The sequence below is a fragment of the Thunnus thynnus genome, chromosome 3, assembly GCF_963924715.1.
Source record: "Thunnus thynnus chromosome 3, fThuThy2.1, whole genome shotgun sequence".
NCBI lineage: Eukaryota > Metazoa > Chordata > Actinopteri > Scombriformes > Scombridae > Thunnus > Thunnus thynnus.
Genome location: NC_089519.1, coordinates 7,586,525 through 7,608,892, shown reverse-complemented (window position 1 = coordinate 7,608,892; position 22,368 = coordinate 7,586,525). Strand labels below are relative to the sequence as shown.

At 42.5% G+C, this 22,368-nt stretch overlaps 1 protein-coding gene across 2 annotated transcripts in view; it reads right to left on the bottom strand.

Annotated features, from left to right (window-relative positions):
* Positions 1-14: 14 nt before the first annotated feature.
* pkd1a (polycystic kidney disease 1a) overlaps positions 15-22,368 on the bottom strand; it is a 66,879-nt gene continuing 44,525 nt past the window's right edge. The window contains exons 25-56 of one of the 2 annotated variants that reach the window (XM_067583284.1): positions 21,931-22,071; positions 20,144-20,465; positions 19,739-19,955; positions 19,080-19,239; positions 18,819-18,971; positions 18,482-18,626; positions 17,988-18,323; positions 17,761-17,849; positions 17,167-17,482; positions 16,218-16,395; positions 15,716-15,980; positions 15,431-15,626; positions 14,752-14,922; positions 14,501-14,644; positions 14,199-14,409; positions 13,965-14,091; positions 13,719-13,829; positions 13,336-13,385; positions 12,674-12,888; positions 12,446-12,524; positions 12,199-12,314; positions 10,999-11,201; positions 9,896-10,090; positions 9,655-9,794; positions 8,877-9,007; positions 8,496-8,604; positions 8,217-8,342; positions 7,295-7,466; positions 6,871-7,161; positions 5,309-5,443; positions 3,565-3,891; positions 15-3,301 (exon numbers count right to left, since the gene is read on the bottom strand). In XM_067583284.1, the coding sequence (XP_067439385.1) occupies positions 2,249-3,301; positions 3,565-3,891; positions 5,309-5,443; positions 6,871-7,161; positions 7,295-7,466; positions 8,217-8,342; positions 8,496-8,604; positions 8,877-9,007; positions 9,655-9,794; positions 9,896-10,090; positions 10,999-11,201; positions 12,199-12,314; positions 12,446-12,524; positions 12,674-12,888; positions 13,336-13,385; positions 13,719-13,829; positions 13,965-14,091; positions 14,199-14,409; positions 14,501-14,644; positions 14,752-14,922; positions 15,431-15,626; positions 15,716-15,980; positions 16,218-16,395; positions 17,167-17,482; positions 17,761-17,849; positions 17,988-18,323; positions 18,482-18,626; positions 18,819-18,971; positions 19,080-19,239; positions 19,739-19,955; positions 20,144-20,465; positions 21,931-22,071 (6,624 nt within the window). In that variant the 3' untranslated portion in view covers positions 15-2,248. The remainder of the gene's footprint in view (positions 3,302-3,564; positions 3,892-5,308; positions 5,444-6,870; positions 7,162-7,294; positions 7,467-8,216; positions 8,343-8,495; positions 8,605-8,876; positions 9,008-9,654; positions 9,795-9,895; positions 10,091-10,998; positions 11,202-12,198; positions 12,315-12,445; positions 12,525-12,673; positions 12,889-13,335; positions 13,386-13,718; positions 13,830-13,964; positions 14,092-14,198; positions 14,410-14,500; positions 14,645-14,751; positions 14,923-15,430; positions 15,627-15,715; positions 15,981-16,217; positions 16,396-17,166; positions 17,483-17,760; positions 17,850-17,987; positions 18,324-18,481; positions 18,627-18,818; positions 18,972-19,079; positions 19,240-19,738; positions 19,956-20,143; positions 20,466-21,930; positions 22,072-22,368) is intronic. The other variant, XM_067583291.1, reaches the window with a different exon arrangement.

Here is a 22,368-nt window from a genome sequence, read left to right as displayed (position 1 = left end):
GGAGGAATGTAAAAAAAAAAAAAAAAAAAAAAAAAAAATGTGGGGTTTGCAACGCCAGTGCTTGACCTATGCATGTGCCGCTGCAGCACATAAACAATACTGATCCTGATAAGCAAAAATATATACACCATAAAGCACCAATATATACAGAAATGTACACACACACATGAAGCTGGGTCTTTGTCATTCCTTTTACGTGAGGTCCTGAAACTTGTGACATCTTACTTAATTTACTGGGCAGGAAATAGGTAAATGAAGGTCAAGTTCCAAAAGAAAATCATATAGGGTGTTGGCGTTTTGCTCTTTTGCTGTATGATGTGTAACAGTTGGATGTGATTGGAAGAGGGAGAAAGTACCGCAACGTCGGTCCTCTTTCATATCATGTCATTAAAAAAAGGGCCAAAACTTGTGGTAGAAACCTCCTAGTTTTTGGCTGCGAGAGGAAGGAAGCTGAAGTCCAAAACAGGCCGGGAGTCGACGATTGAACCACAAAATATATCATTTCTTTAGATGATTGAAAAACACCTATTTAGCCCCCAGTTTTGGTTGTCTTACCAGGTTTTGAGAAAGAGGTGGGTTCCCTGAGATCTGCCCACTGCACACAGGAAGTACGCATGTTGATCAATATAACCAATAAAAAAAAAAACACTATTAAGAGCAGACAAGAGTACAAGACACAACTGCTAGCTACTGCTTCAATACCTTGATAATACTTACTAGGATGTTTCTATAATGTAGCTGTTTAAAAAACAAAAAACAAAAAGGAAATGAAAACTTGACACACAAGAGTTAAATATGGCATTGGATATCAGCTCCGTTAGGAAATAAAGTGCTAAGTACAAAACGAATTAGTTAATTACTTGGCATGGTAAAACTCAAGATGCATAAATGATGTGAAAGCTTTGGCAACGTTTATAGTTACGATACAGTATGAGTGAAGCTTTCTCTATTGGTTTTGATACCAAGCTTATTACTTCAGAAGACATGATGCCACACCTCATTAAAAAAAAACAATCTACATCAGAAACAAAAGTGCTTTAAAATCACAACCATATTGAACACAACAATAAAAAAAAACATTAAGAATAGGTAATAAGACTGGGAGTCATTATAGCTTTATAATGGGTGAACTTGTGTAAATGTTCAGTCGTGTATACATGAAGACGAATCCTATTTCCTCTCATCTCATCTTCTTTATTCCTTCTTTCAAACACTTCTACACTATTTTTTTTTCTCCTGCGCTACTACCACCTGCTACTCCTCCTCCTTCTCGCTCGTCTGCCTTCTCTCTCTATCTTCGCCACTGTCCTCATCTCTCCAAACTGGTCGACTATGGAGAGCACGGTTATATCTGCACCCTGAAGAACTGGCTGCTGGGATCCCTACAGCCTTGTTTGTGTATGTGTGTGTGTGTGTGTGTGTGATTGCGTCTGCTTCAGTTAGTTTTCCCTCGTTCCCTCTGTGGGCTCAAATGTACGACACATCACCATTAGCGCGTCTGTGCCTACAGTGTTACTTCTATGCGTGTGAGTACCTGCATGTGCGTATATCTATGTGTGCCTGCATGCAAATTTGGGTTCGTAAAACATGACTTTTTTTCTTTTCTTTTTTTCTTTTTCAAACAGGCCACAAGTACCCATGGTGACCGCAAAAAAAAAAACACATTTCATATAAAAATATGTAGACAGACAACATAACTGAGAAATCAACATGTTTTTTTTTTCTGAGATACACAAAAGACTGATTTCAGTTCGTTAGTCCTTGGGTGAGCACGCTCCTGTGCTCCTGTCGGTGACCAACCATGTGACCTCCAGGGTCACATGGGATCAGGGGTCAGTTTTGGTCCAGGGAAATAAGGTATAGGAGTATTTCTTGGTTTCAATGTTGACCTTTACCCAGCTATCTGAGCCGACTAACGGAGCTCAGTTAGCATCTGGTGACCTGCACCTTGTTTGTGAGAGAAATGAAATGGGATTTGGACGGAGCACTGCCTATAAGACCGCAAAGTCTTATTTTATTGCTTTCTGTTCTTTTTGTAGTGTCTGATATTTCTTGCTTCCTTCATGTGCGTTGTCCTATTACTTTCCCATCCACTATTTTCTTTCCTTTCCCTGGGTTTAGAGAGGGGCGCCTGGGGACAAAACCTGCTGCCCCTGTCCTCCTCTCGTCCTTAACCCAACGTTCACTCTCACATTCTTTTGCTCCACCTTTCACTTCTGCTTGTCCGTCTCTCCAGAGTCCTGCCCCCTCAGGGTTTTGGGTGCCCTGGCCCGTGTCTGTCTAAGTTGGGGTGTACCTTGTTTTTCAGGGGTGGGGGTTTGCGTTTTCTCTTGCGTGTTGGAATGGTGGTGGTGTGAGCCGGGTGGTTGAACAGGCTGGAGGCGGGTAGGGTCTCTCTCTCCGTTGGGGGATCCCAGTCCCTGCTAATGGGCGTAGGGGCGAGGGTAGATGGCGAGGAAAGGGTAGGTGCAGGGGTACATGGAGGCGCAGTGGTTGTTTTGGGTGGTTGGACGTGGGCAGGGAGAGTGCTGGTTGATGAGACGGGGAGAGAAGAAGAGTCGGAGGCAGATTTATCCGTGACTGGTGCACTGACTGAAGACTTGGCTGAGGATTGAGGAGCTGGGGTTTGTGTAGAGGCAGAGGCCGGTCTGGGCTTTAAAAAGGGAACAGGTGTGGCTACAGGAGTCTTTTTGGGATTGGCAACAGTGTTCCCGCAGTCCTTTGGAAGTTCATTTTTATCCGTCTTTTTGCCCTTCTTGCTCCCTTTGTGCTTTTCTTTGCCACTCTTTCGTTCTCTCCATCCAGAGTCCTTCTCCTCCCCCTTTCCCCTCTGTCCTGCCTCGCTCCTCCCTCCCTGACCACCCCCTCTCTCTCTTCCTCTGCGCCTCCTTTTCCTCTGGGCTCGCTCCAGTCTACACTCGATGTGGTACAGATCCTCTGTTGCCATGGTGACACGGTCAAGCTGTTGCAGCAGGGCGTCCAGGGTGGGGAGCAGCCTCCTCAGGGAGGCTTCAGTCTCTGCTCTCTCTCTCCAGCTGGTACCTCCCACCACCACCCCTGGACCGAGACCCAACCCCAGGCCCAGCCCGAGCCCCAGGCCTATCCCTGGAGCTTCAGTCAGGCTGCAGGGGCTGGAGGAGGCCGGGCGCCACGAGGCCTCGGAGCCGGCATCCACGCTGTCTGGTGTGGGAGGGGAGTCGGGACCATCCAGCGGAGGCAAGCACAGGGACTTACAGTCACTGGTGGAGGATGAACGGGATGGTGGCAGCTCCATGCCTTCAAAACGCACCTTGTGACGAAACTAAGAGGGAAAAAAAGAGGGAGGGTTTGGGGAAAACATGAAAATGAATGTATATCTTTGCAAATTAGATTCCTCAGGCTACTAATACATTTTTCTTTTCTTACCCTCATCTTTGTGAAAGAATTTGATGGGATAAATCTAAAAAATTTTAAAAAATCTTCATAAAAATAATGTGTTTTTTCTTGCTGAGGCCCTAGAAGTTACAGGAATAACAACAGTCATAACAGCTATAGATATGAAACAGGAAAGGGCTCATCCTGTACCTCCTTGGCCCTACTGAGTCCCATCCACATTTTGAGTCGTCTGAGGAACAGCTCGACCATCTCGTAGTCTTGGAGATCCACGGCTGGACGATAGAGCTCCGCTCGTGCGCGCCGGTAGTTCCTAAGCAACACAGAGGTGACCAACCATAGCAGCACCAACCGAAGTATGGCGAAGCTGGCGTGGAACATCAGTGAGGAGACGGTGCCGGAGGGGCCGGTAATAGTCCAGCCAGGTCGCCACGACAACAGGCCACGTCCACCGGCGCCCAACAGAGACAGACAGGCGGAGCTCATGCTGCCGTAGCCGTCGAATACAGAGTGGAAGAGCTGGAGAGAAGGAGACAGAGGAGAAACTGTGAACACCATAATTATAAGATGCAATCAAATGTTAATGAATATATTTAATCTTATTTTTAGGCGCAACAGCAGCAAAAGTAAGCTTCTGTGCAATCAAGATCAAGAGCTCTGTGATAGCGGACCAAAGTGAGTCTGACGGTTTCAATAACTCAGAAATATAATAAGACACTTAAATATGCTCTTCATTGTGTGAAATGAAAACTGATTGAAAATGAACCGTGGAGAGTGGAGAGAGTAATCAGGCATTTCAGACTAACTGGACTCGAGATACAGAATATACAGTGTATGTGACTATGAATATGAAGGCCATACATATAACTGTTTGTGCAGCTGGATAAGAACTTCTGATATCTGGATTTCCTTCAAAATGTTCTCAGTGTCAAAAAATTCAGTTCAGTTTTAGTTATAAAACTTAAATAGCCACAAGATGCTCTGTTAGCTAATCTGAGACCATCACATTTAACAGACACATAAAGCTGTAATAATTAAGAGATATTAAATTGATATATTTGAGGGCATGTCATGATGAAACATTTACTCCGACAGACATGTGTTGTTCTCTTCTTAGAGCTGCTGGTGAAGACTTTCAGCTGAATTTTGGAAAGTTAAGTTTGGAAACAGGTCTGTTACAGATGTGACTGATGGATCAGTGCCACCTTTCAAAAAACAAGATGTACTCTGTCCTGCTTAAATTAGCTGTGACTCATGACCAAAAGTAAGGCAATCTATAAAAAAAAAAATAAAAAAAAGTTTGGGAATGAAGAAGAAGAAAAAGCTCAAGAGTGACACATCAGTAGTTTTTTAGCTCTTGTTGAAAAAAAAAGTGTTTTGCTTGTTATGTGTAAATGTTTTTCTTACTTTCTCCTTCTGTGAATAATAGTTCATGTAACATCATTATTCTTCCATTTTGGCAGGGTTGTCTCAAAAAGAGAGATCATGATCTCAGGGGAATATGCAGATTAAATAAAGGTCAAATAAAAGTAAAAAATAAACATTGTGTTATGTACACAGCTGAGTCTTCTGGCTCTTCTATATTTAATTTTTTAAACAGTTCTGTCAAATATTGAGTGCAGTAAATGTCATGTTGTTATCTTTCAGCAAAGCCGTTTGGCAGCACAGTGGAGAGAGCGAGGCGGCTGTTACAGTTGCTCTGACAATACAAATGAAGTTGTGTTACGTAGTGCTAAACTGTGCTAAAGTGAATGTTTATTGGAGATTATGTAAAGAAAAGCTGACTATAAGCATGACATAACTGTGCATGAAAGGCAAACATGTGGGTGGGCAGGTTTTTGTGAAGGTTATGTACTTGTACGTAATGTATTATGTACAGGTTTAAATTATGTTTGGTCTGTTTATGTGTGTGGAACAGAAAGAAAAGATGTCTGACCAGGTGTCCTGTGTGTGAATAAGCCAGCACCAACAGCAGTAATGCCAGAGCGACACCCAGCAGCTCCCAGACTGAGCGCCGCAGAGCTCTGCCAAACACGGCCCACTCTCTGAGAAACCGCAGCTGGTGAGACGCCTGCGTGATCAGACAGAGACAACAAAAGAACATTTATTTTCTCTTTGTATTCAAGGAAAACTTATGGCGTATTGCAACTTTGGCCTTGTTTTCATAGTTTTTGCCATCACTTTTATGATAAAACTGTGCTCATTACATCACATTTATTCAGCACATGCTAAATATTTCCCACACCTACACACACTGAGCCACAGCCACCCCAATTTGTTAAGTTCTGGGAGTGTGATAACATTGTTACAACAAGGTCAGACAATCAGACAGGTTGTAAACAAGCAAGCAGCTTGGCCAGATAATCTAAACCACTTTATTTGGAGTTTAAACTGATAGCAGAAGCACCTGAAATATTTTTCTTTAGATCAAAGTGGAGCCAGAATGTCAGTCTTAAAAAGGACAGGGCTGCCCTGCATTGAGGACATCTATCGGAAAAGATGTTTGTGGAGGGCGAAGGGCATCATCAAAGTGATTTCACACCCAATCCATGAACCGCTTTCTCCACTACCATCAGGGAGGCGATGTAGAAGCCTCTGCTCCCGCAGCAGCAGACTAAGGAACAGCTTTTTTCCTGCTGCTATTTCTTTTCTGAACTAAAATAAACCCTAACACACAATAAATTTATAAGCATATATCTGTGTATCTATATCTCTTTATATCTTGTAAGCTGCTCATAGTAAATTATATCCTGCATATCAGCACTTTATGCCTAAATCTGCACTTCTGGTCAGATGTCAACTACATGCAGAACTTCTACTTGTTCAATGACAATAAAGTCGAATCTAATCAATCTAATCTAATTTCTTATTATGGCCAAATTTAATGAAAAGACCAAATCCAGCAATAAGTTAGTGCTTCTATCAATATTTTGGGACTTCCCTGCCCTGTTTGTTACACTCTGTCCTCATGGTTCCTATTGAAGATGCACTTGTTGGCGACTATTTTCAACTGGATTACCGGCAGCAGAACGGAGTATTTGGAATCAGATCAAACTAAACTAATGTGTGTGTGTTCGTAGCGATGAAGGAACATGTCACATGTTTAATATTGTTTGATTTACAGCAAAGAGGAATAATCTATATCTGACTTTGACAACACAGACGATATTTATTAGTAAGATCAATTCATTATTGGTTTTGGTCTTTTTATGGGATTTATTGACAATAAGAAAACAAAATCTCATCACATTTATCCTATAAACTGTGATGACTGTCTGTAACAGAGGGTTTGAGTGATCATTTCACTGTTCACCTTTAATAAATTTGGCTAAACTGGCCCCGTCAGACTTCTTTTAGCAATGTCACTGTGTTTCTAAATCTCAGAAATTAACATGGTGAGTTTAAATGTTTTTAGTAACATTAAGAAAAATTAACTGATGATAAAACAAAAGTTGTAATAAATCTTTAATATGCCAATAATTTAGCTTTCACTCTTACCTTGAGCACCAGTATGAACAACAGCATGGCAGACATGACTGTGTACAATTGGCTTTGTTTGGCCAGCGGGTAGAAATCTGTGAACGCGTTGCGCGGGTGCTTCAGGTACGACGCCCACTGCTGTTTGGCCATTATGCAGCGGCTCAGATGCAGCCCGCACACAGATGCTGCCAGAGCAAGTTTACAGATACCCAGGAGCCTCCAGGCTGACAGCAGGTACACATAACCCTCTCTGAGGAAGCCCAAGATCCCCCGCACCAGGAAATACAACACCAGGGCAAGAAGGATAATCTGGAAAACAGGGAAGCATACAACGTTAAAACGTTAATCGAAATGTATGACGAAATGATAAAGATCAGGTAATACTGGCAATTTTGTAAAGTCTGGAATATTAGTTGATTATTGGCCTTGTTCTAAGGGTTACCATGAGAAGGAGCTGCAAGTCCAGGCCTGTGATTGGCCACAGAGTGATGACAAGAAGGTCAAGGCTGGACTGAGCACTCTCAGAAACTGGGAACTTGAAGAGGAAGGAGAAGACAGCCAGGAGGTTGGTGTTGATGTTGTAGAGCGAGAACTCCACAAATACTGCATGGGTCCTATGAACACACACACACACACACACATACAGAAAAACACACTTAATGGTTTATGATAAGATCAAGAGTCAGGATATTTCTCTTTTTCACTTCCTGTTTTGGCTGCCTCTGTGTTTTGGAATTGAGATATTATTTCTCTTCACAGGAAGTTTTATTTATTCATATGAGAGATAAAACGCACCTCTTTTTGCTCCCCTCTGAAGCCTAACACCAAATGTGGTATTAGCTGGATTAAAAGTTTGTTTATGTCATCAGTTATCATTCTCAGAACAAAATGCTGAAAGTGAGCCAACGTTTTCAGTGCATTATTTACTGCATTGTTTTCTAGTTTTTTACGTTTGATGTAGTATAAATTTTCATGTGCAAGTTTTTAATGATAGCACACTGAGAGGCAAACTGCACTTCAGGGACAATAAAACTCCACTCCAGATTTAAAAAGCCATGAGTACACATGGTTCTGTTTTGTTCCAATCATTGTGGAATTGTGGACACATGCACATAGAGCCGGATTTTCACTCCCTTACATCTGGCCCCTGGACTATGGAACAACCTGGCCAGTGAGATCAGTGAGCAAACTCCTCTTTTACAGCATCAAAAATAAACTTACATATAACTGTTTGATTGAGTGTATTGCCTTGGCCGGTGTATTTATTATCTAGGATTTCAGTATTTTTTATTTTGCTGTAACTCAGACTTAAAAACACTCTTTTTTTTCTACTGTTTCCAGCCCTGTCCTTTCCCCTTTACTACCTGTAGTTGAGCCAGTGCAGCTGCTGCAGCTGCTGTAAAGAGGACGAAGCCTCCTCCAGGCTTCTGTTTAGCTGAACGACCACGTCTCTGCTGTTATTCGCGTTCACCTGACCCAAACGCCACGCCCTGGAAAGATGAGTGGGATTTGAGAAATAGAGGAGAAAAAAAAAAGAACATGACACATAAACAAAGATCAGATGTTAAACAGACATTGATATTTGACCTAGAAGGTACGTAACGCCTGCCTTGTCACACCCAGATTTTCGACACTGTCCTTACCAGTTTGCATTGGTGACGCCGAAAGCTGTGAAATTCTCAGAGTCTTTAGTTGGAGATGTAACCCAGCCCTGTCCCCGAATACTGTCTCCTGACCTGGAACCACCTGCGACTGAAAAAAGCAGTTTTATTAATATCTAAACATTAAATTGCTTGATTTGAATCAGTCCAGAAGGGTTGCTGGAGTCCCTGTGATGCTTAACATTTTATCAAATTCACTCGATACTATTGAATGACAGAAGACCCGAAGGAAAAACTCTCCACAAGATATATTTTTCATGTGTACAGACTCAGTAAGTTAGAGAGTCAGATCAATGGAGCCCCAGTTTACTCAGAGATTTAGCTCCAAACAAGCTCATCACAAAATAAGATGACCAGTCTCACCCTGTGTGTCACGGATTTGTCGGAGCCTAAGTGTGCCGAGTAACACGCTTCCTGTGTCTCTCAAGAGGGCGGAGTCATCCAGTAGGCGTGGTAACAAGGACTCGTTCAGCCACATCAGAACGTCATCTCGGCTAAAAGACAAAGAGGAGGATTTGAAGAAGTATACATGGTGTGTTTGTCATGTTTAAACATCACAGTGTCATAATAAACACGTACTGCTGTCATACTAAAGAACAGATTAGTATGTTTGACAGCAGTGTGTGTTGATTCAACATTGTGACAACTCTATAATCTATAAATAACTACAGGATGTTTGTGTGTACACAGGATGACTGTACAGAGGACCAAAAGACACTATGGATCTGCTCTGTTTAAAATAAACATGACTTATGGACACAGTTACGGCTTTGCTAGAGCCAATTTTTTCTGCACTTGTTCTCTTTCGGTCTGAATAAGGTAACACAGGTCAAGTCTCAGGAGCACATGAGAGAAAAACTAGAGCTCAGTCATGGGAGCAGCCTCGGAAATCATTTTTTTAATGACTTCACATACTATTAAGTGCCAAGAATTATTCAGCACCAGTGGACAAGCAGAAGGTCATCCTTGAAAATGGGATTCTATTCTTAGCAAACTAGTTAAAAAATGGTCTTCGTTAGTATTTTTTATTAAAATTATTTACATTTTTTCCTCTGAAGCACCACATTTTCAGATAAGGTCAAGTTGAGAACCTGTGTGTGTGTGTGTGTGTGTGTGTGTGTGTGTGTGTGTGTGTGTGTACCTGCTGATGTTGTGGTACTCAGGTGTGTGCAGTGCTCGTTGCAGCTGCGTGCGCAGTCTCAGGCTGTGTGTGTCTTTGGTTGAGTCAGAATAGTTGAGAAGTAAAACCACCAACAGGAAAAACATGTAAACCAGGAAATTCTGAAAATGAGAGCCAAAAATTATGTTATCAAACAAAACACAGTGAAGATAGAAAGATTCTCATTGTTTTTTGTTTTTTCCTCTCTGTCTTTCTCGCTCACCTTCAGCATGGTGTGCAGCATGTGGACCTTGCGGGCCTGGTGCCGGGCCTGGGACAGAGCGAAGCCCTGCGGAGGTCTCACCCTGGGGACCCGCTGGACCACTCTCTCTACCCGGGGAAACTCCACTAGCACATCCTGGTCCTCTGGACGCAGGCGACGCACACACACCGCATAGTAAACTGCCTCACACAACACCTGAGGGGCGAAGGGAGTGTTAGAGCTGCTCAGCTCAGGAGGCCGTTGAATTCAATAAACCCAAAGAGGAATGAGTGATTCATGACTGATCAGCTGAAGTGAAAACAGGAAAACCTCAACTGAGATACAAAGTAATGGGAATTAAATCAAAATGATTTTGGGGTGTGTACTTTACATGTACAACATTCCAGTGCTTCAGGAACAATGGCCTGATTGTCAGCCAGTCAGTGCATTATGAATTCATCTGAAGGGTTTTAAATTCACAATGTTTCAAGTGTTTTTTTGGCTACTTTGGAGCAGCGCCACAAACTGTACACAACATTGACATATTATCATTTTGTTATGTTAATGTTGCCTATTCACACATCCAGCAGACACAGAGCAACAGCGGTGCTCATTTGGAATTCTGCTTCTGTCCATCGAATGAATATAAGTCAAATATTCACTCTCCTGTTAGCTCTGCTTTGGTCTCCACCAGCTCCTAAGGGAAATATCTGACTGTTTAGCTGCTAAATGCTTCACATATTCACCTGCTAGTTGCTAACTGTGTCTGTTTGCTGTTTGGTGCTGGGCAGGTAGTGTAAAATGGGTTTATCAGAGCTGTTTTGCTGAAGAACAAGATGAGAGCTGTGAGAGTGAACCAAAACTGTAAAGTTGGAGGCTGGAAAACCAAAACAATGAGCTAAAAGATGCTAAAACACTGTAGAACTGAGGGGAACTGCAGCTGGGTGATAAATCTTGCAATATCTTTCAAATAACAGTAATCATTTGATTCATCATTAATATAAAAATATTGATTAATACTATATAAGGTTTTCACTTGACAGCAACTTGATGTGAATTTATAAAAGAGTGTGTATGTGTGTGGTATACCAGCATCTATGAACATAAAGGTGTTTGTGTCCTACCTTAATTGGCTCCAACAGCAGGCAAGAGCACAGGAAGCTGGCGAAACAGGAGATGAGCCACATCATGGCCACACTTTGATTGAACCCATGGCCCGCAAAAATTGAAATACTATTCGCCAGAGCAATCCCTGCCCAGCTTCCCCACAGGGCCGCACGTCCACACCAGGGAGGGAACCGTCTGGGACGGCACACGTCCGTCACAACTGGAGAGGGGAGAGGAGAGGTCAGGGGAGTGGAAAACATACTTTGTAAAAGGAAATACTGAAAAAGAAAAGTGAAGGTGCCAGAGATAAAAAAAAAAAGATCAGAAAAGAAAAAGTAAGACATAAAAAAAGAGACTACTGGGAATATATACATTTTTTATCCCCAGTATTAACTATTTAAAAGCAAGGAATTTGCATTTTAATGACCTTGTGTAATAGATATGTCTTTGAAGATTACTTCACTTTTCACAAGGGAAATAAGTTCTAAGAAACTTTTCAATTCTTCACCCACAAGAACTCCAAAGTCAGCTCAAACAATAAAGTTACTGACAAAACATTCAAGTTTCCCAAAGAACAATAAATTATGTTGTAAGTACTTCAGACCCAGTGTGAAGACAAGTGTCTTTTTTTTTTCTTCTTTTTTATCCTTTTCTTGACAACAAAGAAACAACACGCAACAAATTGTTTCGCTTATTAAACATTCAGGCGGCAGAAAGAAATAACGATGCATACGCTCTGTTTTCTCATCAAAACCGGACTATAATGAGCTAAACACTCAGCCGCCAGAGCAGTAATAATCATCAAACTTTGCTCTTTGCTTAATGAGAGTTGTAAGTCGTACACAAAAAAAACGTTGTGGGTAATTTATGTATCCTGTGTCACTAAACTGACAGAAAAGCCAAGCAGGCTGAATAACAGCAGAGCAGTTTGCAGATATTGATCTATGAGGCAAAGAACTCTCAGATGCCCTCTTATGTCCAATTTGGAGATCTTTTACGATGACTTTGCTGTTAGTGCTACTTAAGCTATTTTTTTTGTATAAAATAAGCCTTACTTAGAGAAGCAGGGATACTAACACAGAGAAAAAATAGACTTCTTTGCCATTTTCTACTAAGATATCTTGTCCACTGAGAAGACAACCAACTCTGATACACACAAGCGCTGGGAGGTAATTTGTTTGATGCCTCTACACACACACTCACACACACACACACACCTGTATTTGAGGTGAAAGCAGTTTTTGGTGGGTCTCTTCTGACAGATTCTAGAGGAAGAGGCTCATTCAGCTTCTGGAGGAGAATCACTTCTGTCTTGTCTCCAAAAATGCTTGACCTGACACACAGGAAAAAGAAAATAAAAATTAAACTTGAGCAGCAATTGCCATGTAATGGCTGGTGAATCCTCTGCACAATCATAAAAGTACAATGAAAATGAATCAAATATTAGTTCCTTGTTCAACTTACAGGTCAGCCATCTCGCTTTCATCTGCCTGAGGAAAGAAGTTCTGTCCATCTGTCAGGATGTGTTTGATCAGATCCTCGTCTGTGTGTAAAAAAACAGCTCGACTTCAGTGAAGACTTCAGTAGACAGTGTATTAATATAGTATGACTGCACAGTCAAATACGTGGATGTCCTCATTCTGTAAACTAGATGTTTGTCTGTGTTTAACAGCCTCTTCGTGCTTTGTTTACCTGAGGAAGTGAAATATTTGTTGCGTTGTTCAGTCCCCTCCTCCTCATCAGGGTTAAAGGTCATATCGACGCCGAGGTGCCTGCTCCCCTGACCCCTCTTCAGCCTGGGCAGTCCTGCTCCATGCCCCGCCCCTCCCACCACAGACACATCACTCAACAGCTCCGGCCAATCCCTGTCCTCCGTCTCCTCCTCTGCCATGTCCCAGCTTTCCACGCTGAAATACACAGTGAGAGGATTTTATTAGCAAGACTTCAGCAAATTATTCAATTACTCAAATTGTCTTTTTAGTTTCTTCTCTGTCTCCCTTAAAGAAAACAAGTTTTTCACAGAACAAGAATTATGTTGCGCTATGACTGGACTCAATACTGAGACAATCATGGTTTCTAAATTTATTATTGTTTTGTGGCAAGACAGAAATCACATTCAAGAGAAGCCAATATGAAGATGAAAAATACTTTTTTTTAATCTTCTCAGTCTCTTTATCGTCACTATTCTTTAATCTAATCCATCTACTTCCACTTTTCTCTTTATTATTGTATGCTCTTTATTCTTCTATTCTATCTTATCCTCATTTCATCTGGCTATTATACTTGGCATTTGGCTTCCAATAAGTAAAATTATGCATTATCTAAAACACCCTCATGGCAACAGAGCAACTCACCTTTTGGTTGATGGAGTGGGCAAATCTACATTGGTTTCTTCTGAATTGGTCTGAGAAACAGAGAGGAATGGATGGATGCAAAGATAGACAGATGATAGATGGAGAGAGAGAGAGAGAGAGAGAGAGAGAGAGAGAGAGACATATACTAATGACCTCACCAGGGAAAACGATACATTTTTCCTTGCCTGACTGCAATGTTCCTCTACTTTCTAAAATAATCACTGGGCCAAAACATCAGATTCATTTAAATTTCATATTGATTCCATGATAAGTTAAAAAATACATTAAGGCATCTGAACTTTAACCATATCAGGGATGATTCAGTTTAAACATATCAATCGTGATTCAATTTAAAACTCCAGTCTTCTCCTGTGAGACTCTACCTCGCCATTAAAAAACAGGAAGGAACTTCCAGCCATGGAGTTGTCCAGGAAGTCATCAATCTCCACTGACTCCTGGTCCACTTGTGGTGGCACCTGCTCCACAGACACACACTAATGTTCACACACACACACACACACACACACACACACACACACACACACACACACAGAAAATATTCAGCTGTTTGGCCTATGGAAGTGACTGAAACCTTGATCATGTTTTAGTTCGAGGCATGTTTGTGTTACCTTGCTGCGGCTCATTCTGAAGAGCGTGAAGACGAGCAGGTAGAGAGGGTAGACGATCAGACAGGTCACCACGCCTGCTGCTATCGTCTCTCCATTTAATGAAGACAACCTTGCCACGGCCCGCGGGCTGCGACACAGGATGGCATTGAAGTGTTAGGAACAGATGACCAGAAGTTGCAATGTGGACATTCGCAGATAAGATGGAAAAACTCATAAACACACACATTCCCTTACCTGTATCTTTTATCCACCACAATGCTGAACCACAATGTGTTTGCTAACAGAAAGAGCTGCAGTAACACAGCGCAGCATGTGGCTCTCTGCAGGCGGGTGAAGGGGCTGCGGGGGGGCCTCTCCCACAGCGACAACCACAGGTGACTCTCGCATAGCGCCCTCTGAAGCTCACACCGCAGGAGGCGGGGAAACTGACGAAGAGCAGCCTCCTCTGAAGGAAAAGGGAAGAAATGCAGTAAAGTGAACAAACAAGAATCATCCATCAGTGGATGTCAAATATCATTTGGATGTTTGTTTCTTACCTGAAGCCTCCACCTCAATCTCTACCCGTCCGTCAGTTCTCTCATTATCTACTGACAGCCACTCCTCAGCCAGGAAGTAGTAGCTGCTTCCTGTCTGCAAGTCTTTGACCAACACGTACTGTAGCAGCCATGCTGGGGACAGACCTGAGGGAGGGGCAGCAAATGATGGTTACATTAGTTTTCTCCAAATTGAAGTGAGTTAAACTCTTTGTGATCACAGGCCTCTGTTGTGTGTGCGCATGTGTCTTTACCCTTGTTGTCATGCCAAATTCGGATTTTCCACACACTTCCCAGGCTGGTATCTGTAGCAATATGGAAGATGTCAAGAGCGTTGCGTGTGAAGGCTCCCCTGCTGTCGAGATGGCGGTGTCCGCTGCGGCTCTCGCGTCCATACAAATTGATTCCTACATGAGCCGTAGTGCCTGCAGAGGTAGAGGAACTCATTATATCAACAGTTACCATACATTCTGAACTCTTCACAAACCATTTTGATAAGTCACCCCCTTACTAACATAGTTTTTGGTATTTACATAATTAAGTTATTGGCACAAATAAAAAAAATAACACTTTATAACACTTTTATAACAAAAGATTGTGCACTTCCTTTGCAGACTTGATACAAATGCCATTAGACAGGTTCTCTTTTATGAACTCTCTCTTTCTCTTTCTAGTTTGTCGCATTTACTATTCTTATTTAAAGATTTTAAAATGATTATTCTATGCAAGATAATTATCCTACATGTATTGATTTCCGATTCTATGTCAATTCTATGTTCTATCTCAGGCTTGATTGTTTCATTCAGTCTTTTCTGTTCAGCTTTTAAACAGGGTCTTATATTCAGGCCAATACTGTACTGTATACTGTATAATTAATATAGCACTGTAAAAATCTATTGAGCTATTAATCCATTAATAGTGAACCTATCTCACCTGCCCCTCGGCTCCAGCCAGTCTTGACCTGAACCTCGTACTTGAAGAGTCCGTCTCGGCCGCAGAGTGGAACCACACCGGCCCGGCGCAAATCTAGCTGGTCCAACTTGTGCAGGATGGCTGCTGCAACAACATAGCTTAGCAAGCCCAGCACACACACCAACATGACGACCAGGCTTGGTGGACCGGAACGCTCCTGAAGGAGAAGAGGGATAGTTAATGTCTGTGTTTATCTGGTGCATGAGCACAAAAAGTCAATGATTTGTTTGTGTGTGTGATTCTTACTGGCATTTTAAAGCTGACTGTATTGGTCGGTACGAAAAGGCCTGCAGCGAAGGCTGTGAGGTGCTTGGTGCGGCAAAAGGCTCTGCTAGCGTTGGTTTCTGCCAGGGGCACCATGCCATCTGTTCGCCACTGCTTTTCGTTCTCATTGAAGTACTGACACAGTGAGGCAAACACCCCGACCTCTAGTTTAACACCCACAGGCCGAGAGGTGGGCCCGCAGGATGTGCTCACGTTGATATAGTGGTCCAGTGTGGTGTTGTACTTCCTGTGTAACACAGGAGAGACTGTTTGTTGTAGTCCTACTATATAGACAATTATATCCAAAATAAATTTATTGGTGACATGGGAGCTTTAACTCAGGACCTCAGTTTTAGCGACAGACTTATTTCTATAAAGCTCTGCTGCCAGATGATGCAAACAACAATGTCTACTTCTGAGCTAACTTTGTGACATGTTTAGTATACATCATGTTACATGCCAAAGGATGAACGAGGACTCTTACTCTGGAGACAGAAAGAAGGTGTATTTCTTGTGGTCAAGATCTTGCCCCCTGGTCATACTGAGTGTGATATGTTTTTTGTCTGTCTGGTTGAACTCATTAGGTTGTTCATGGGAATGAAGGTAGGCTATGATGTATGGCTCCTCGTCCTCCTCTTCCCTTTTATCCCTCTCTCTGGCATCTGGAGAAAGAAAGAAAAAAAAAGACTAAGTGAAAAATGAGGCCACCATTTATCAAAGCATTTTGTAGGCCTGTGCTTTGTCGCTAAATGTCCAACCCAGGCAGGTATGTAATCCCTAAAGTGCAATCTGTTTTACCTCTTTGTATCCATCATGTTAATGCATCTATAGATAATATGTAATCTCCCTTTTTGGCCCATGTAAAAGCTACATGTTGGCAAACCCATTCAACATTCACACTGCAACTCTCTCATGCTGCAATTAAATGCTGGACAGATTCATAATTATATGTAATTTCTGGAAATATAATAACATTAGATTTAATTATAAAGAGAACTGGGGTGCCAAAACAACATATAATGGTTCTTTATTGATCCCAGAGAGAAAATTGACAAATGATGACTTTACAAACAATGACAATGAGAACAATAAAAATGTAAAGGCTACAAGAGGTCCACCTCTTTTGTAATGCCCTCCAACACAACACTACCATAAATTATCCCCTCAAAACACCGTCCTAACAGTTTTAACACAATTTGAACATCGTATGCTTAATCAATTAATGTTTTTTTGTTGAATACAGTATTTGTTCTGCTGTTCCTGTTAATATGTCCACCTTAAGTATGTGCAGTGTGCATATGATGGCTGCCTTTTTAACATCATAACCAGGGACAACATGAAAATTAGCATTCTAAGCTAGCTTTGGCTCTTTTTTTAGGATTGTTCCAGACCAGTCAAATAAACTAACAAAACAAATGAATGAGAGAGCTCACCGTCCAAAGAGGTGAAGTTGAGCTGCACAAACAGCCCTGCGTGTTCGTTGGTGTTTCCTGTGCTGACCGTGACAATGACAGAGTCACAGTGGCTGATGTTCACTGCTGCAGCTGTGGGGACGCCACCGGCACCAGAACCCTCGGCACCCGCTTCTCCACTGCTGCCATTGTTAATGGAAACAGTGATGGCTAGACTATCGTCGAGTCCGGAGATCGGTATCTGGGTGCCATTTTCAGTGCGGAACTCCATGGATGCCACCTCGGTAGAGATGGTGTAGTTGGCCACATAGTTGAAAGGGAAGGGGTTGGACTCCACCTGGGGAGAAAAAGTAAGAGGGAGAGAAAATCATAAGAGGAGGTGTAGTGTGGGGAAAATGAGATCTGGTAGAAATAGAGGGTAAAATGGAAAAAGTCTAAAAGACAGGAACAATTCAAATAGTTATTCAAGTTATTTCTGTGAGTGTGTGCTCATGAGTGACTCTGGCACCGACAGCTCTCATGCTGCCAAACTCTTTGACAGCAATCTAAAGAAAAAGTTCAAGAGGAGAATTTTGTACTCAACTGAGTAGCGTCTGTCATGTTTTCTGATGTTACCTGAAAGAGTATCTGCATGATACTGTTTCCTGCAGCAGCTCTGTGAAGACTTTTGTTGAAAGCTCGAGGGATGGAGAATCGCTGGCATTCTGGAAATATAGAAGAGGAGAGGAGAGGAGAGATATATATGTCTGTAATGTGCAACTTTACATTGTGAGGTGATGAAAGTTACCACCTACAGAAACGTAACTTCATCAGCTCATATGACACTAAATACACAGGCCAACCTGGACTGTTGTTGCCATCGTAGCAAAGCAGACTCTGGGGGTCTGCCAGTTTTCCCGTGGCGGCGATCTCAGTTCCTCTCAGCACAAGCGGCTCCTCGTTGAGCACGCGGGCGTGCATCAGGATCAGCATGAGGACCAAGGACAGGCTGTAAGCCTTGGCTGCCATTCGCAGAGGGTGTGGTTCCAAGGAGGAGGGAGAGGGGTCTAACAGGATACCTCCTTGTTCTTCACCAGAGGGGGAAAATGGGGAGGTCGAGGAGGGTGAGGTGGAATCCACGTAGGGAGGCTGGGGGTAAGATTGGGAGGCTGACTGGCTGACCCGATGGATCAGATCACCTGGAGGCAAGGGAAGGAGTTCGAGCAGTTTCATTCACTGTAGTTCATCTTCTGTAAGTAGCTGACTGACAAGCAACTGTACTTTTCTAAAAGATGAAAACATGAACTCCTGCACCGACACAGACACAGCTTTTTTTTATGTGAATGTACTCTCTTACCCATGATGTTCAGGATATTGTCAGCTATCTCAGTCGGTGTGACAGTACCCTGCTTGGTGTCAATTTGCAGAATCTCCAACATGGACTCCAGTTTGTTCAGAGTGCTGTTCTGACACTCCTCACAGATGAATTCCCGACTCACCGCCTGGAAAACACACACACACACACACACACACACACAGACACACACACAACTGATCATTATTTTGCTCTTTGAACTTCTTTTCTAGCTTTATTCTTTGCCTTTTCAAATTGCCCTTTTTTCTTTCTGTCTTTCTTTTCTTGCCTCCTTTCCTTTCCTTTCCTTCCCACCTCCCCTCCTTCTCATCCTGCTCACCGTGCACTGCGCCAGAGCAGCGGAGGTCTGCTGGATGTCGTTTACAGTGTTCAGGTCCAGAGCAGTCAGAGCTCTGGTGATGTTGCTATGGACTCTGACTCGGTAACCACGCTCAGCTCGGGACACCCGCTCTGTCTCCCTTGTCTGCTCATACTGGAGGAAAGTAAATACAGGTATACATATGCCTCATGTGTTATCAACTGAAGAGTAATTGGATCAATAAATGAATTCATTAGTGTTGGGTTTCTAGGCCTCTCCTACCTCATTTAGGACTGTAATGAGAACCAGAGATAACTCTCGGACTCTCTGGGAGTCTCCCTGCTCCAGCAGCTTTTTGAGTTTGCTGTCTGTTAGCTCAGCCAGCCAATGGGGAAGGCTGCTGTACTCATGGGGCGGATCTGGCAGCACAACCTCGATAGACCTGGACACAAACACAGAACAACATTCATTCATTCTTATTGAATGTTGTGTTTCTATCTTTCCATATTTATGTAGACTTGGATATGATTTTAGATTTTTTTTTTTATCTAGAGAATAAATTTATGAATCACCAACTTTCTTACAATAACAGTAAAGCTTTAAAATAATTTTTCTGACAGTCACATTCAGTATACTTAGTTTAATAAGAGTGACAAGTTCAATAACATTTTTTATTCCTTTATATTAGCTGCCAATAGATCACATAAACATTATAATTCAGCAACTGATCCAAGCTAGGCTAAATTCAGCTGAAATCTTCTACTACGAGGCACTGGCAGGGATTTATTGTACTGCTCGGGAGTGTACATGCTTGGCAGGCCAGAATAGCTTGAGACAGGAACAAAAAAGAAAAGTTGAAGGACTGTGTAACGTTTCTGGTGGTGAAATCTTTGTCATGCTGCTGTCTAACTCATCTAAGCAGTAAAGTAAAATGTAGCTACTTGTTGAGTGCAGTGATGGCGGCTCCCTGGTGGTCCTCCACTGTGATGGATACGGCTACACGGTGTTGGGCTGAGCTGAAGCCTGGGGGCAGGAAGGCCGAGTGCTCCGGACTGCTGCCTTTGTACACACAGAAGTCCTCGCAGTAGTCTTCTCTGCACCGCGTCACCAGCAGACTGTAGAGCAAAGGTGTCTCTGAAACACCCAGATCACTGTAACCTGGAGGGAGGAAGGGAGGGAGGAGGACAGTGGGAAAAGAAAGTGAGAAAGACAAAGAAAACAAATAAGAGAAGAAAAGATGATCTTGGTAAAAAGGTGATGAGGAAGACATCGACTAATGAGATCAGAAACAATGATTATTGTGATTCAGGTGTGTGAGAAAGAGGTCACAACTTCCTTCTTCCTACCTGAGCAGTTGAAGTGTACCCGGTCCACCAGTGTGCGTATCCTCCAGACTCTGCTGTCTCTGTCCCCGTAGTCCATTCCTGCTTCTCCTCCCCCTCTCAGGTGACACTCCCCGCCAGCTGGGGGCATATTGTGGTGCAGCGTGATGGAGGCAGCGCCCTCGCCAACCAGGCTGCTGTCGGTCACGTGCAGCGTGAAGTTGTAGGAGTCTCCGAGGCGCAGGACGCCCTGCCGCAGCACCAGACGCATGCCGCCACTTCCCGTGGTGGTGGAGGAGGAGTCCAGGACCAGAGTCTCGTTCTGCAGTGTCATGGCACTCCAGCGCTGACAGACAGAGAGAGACAGAGAGAGATTTTAGAGACAGACAGCTAAATTGGGTGATTTTCTCAGAGCCATATAGCCATCAATAAATCAAATGAGCATTAGCCAGCCTAAAAGCTTTCATTTAAGGTAAGGCCATCTTCATGCTTCTTTTTAAAATTGAATACAGACCAATCAGTTGAGCCAACAGTGATGGGGAACGCCACTTAGCTAAAGGAATGATTCATCGGGTCTAGAAACCAGGCTACAACTGTCCAACCTTAATGCCATTTGTGTGGTTTTCCTGGGTAGCGGGTTTTAAAAAAGGGGTAGTTAGGTTGAGGAAGAAGCACATGACGGGGAATAAGACAGCTTTAAGGAATGTTTTGACATTTTTTCCTATGTCCAAAGGTAATAAAATGTTTCTTTAGGTTTTTGAGCAATCCTTTGGACTTTTAACCTCTATGATTATTGTGATTCAGGTGTGTGAGAAAGAAGTCACACCTTCACACATTAAGGTGTCACATTTGACTCTTGGACCAATTTAGAAATGTTTCTAAGGTCTGACATTTTTAGTAATGCTGAAATACGAATCCATGCTTTTGTCACAACTTGATTATTGTAATTCATGGTTGTCTTGCCTCAGCTGAGGAGCTGTGACTTCTCAAGACTCAATGATGTTCCCTCACTTTTCTTAACTAATGTTTTGTTTTTTCGGTTTTGTAAATTCTTACTATCCTACCTGTTGTATATTTTGTGCTAAATGTTTGTTTTTGTGAAGCACTTTATAACTATTGTTTTAAAAAGTGCTATATAAATAGATCTTTACTTACTTAATTTGACTGCTTTCATACAGGCTTTACAAGGCAATCCAGATTGAAACTGATTACTAAAATAGGAAATTGATTCATTTTAGGAATACTAAAATGAAATTCTTCTGAAAAATCTGTGTCTTTCACATCTGATGCTGTGCTATGATTCCTCTGATGACATACAGTATGTGTATGTGAGAACTGCATGAAGTCATATTTTTGCAAAGGCTGAATATAGAATTGTGCAGTATGGAAACTAATGTACAGTGTAATTATAAAGACAAAACGACCTGGGTCAGACTACAGCTGAGCACAGTCAGCTGGTATGTGAAATTTGAGGCCCAGTGACTCAACAAGTGTTTTGTCTTTCAAATTGTTTCCCTGTGTTTGTAAGGATATAACATATTCTCTCTGGCTCCACTTGTACAATGACCTCATTCTCACACCCACACACTACTGCCTGCATCACAAATCCCAAGGAAAGTCTGAATAAAGGAGGAGAGGAGGAGAACGAAGGAAAAGATCTGGAAATGTTAACTTCACTGTCGCTTCTGTGGTACAGTGAACTCATTTCACTGAGACAGGGGCCAACTGATTTGGACCAGTTGTGCACTTATGCCACTGTATGGGTTTGTTTGTTTGTGTGTGTGTGTGTGTGTGTGTATGTGTGTGATTACCCCGTGGTGAACGCCCTGGCAGTTGGTGCAGGTTCCTCTCAGGTAGACATACGAGTTCTGGCTGACCTCGTAGATGGACTGGGCCTTACAGGACACACACTCCAGATACACGATGGGAATAGGGCGGCTCTGGACGAGTACCTGTAACACACACACACACACACACAGACCTAAAATGTCAAACATTAGTAATTCAGGAGATAGTGGGATGCAGTCTCTCCGATCAGAAAACTAACCTCCCACCACAAACTTCAATCACCAACATGTATTGATTCTTGTGCAGTCTCTCATTCACTCTTTCTTTCTCTGTGCATTGTGACCCAATTCATCCAATTCATACCACATTTGTTTCTACACTTGTTTCTTGTTTCTATTTTATATTTTTTCTCTATCTTATCTATTGATATTTGCTGTCTCATATTTTTTTTTTCATCTCAC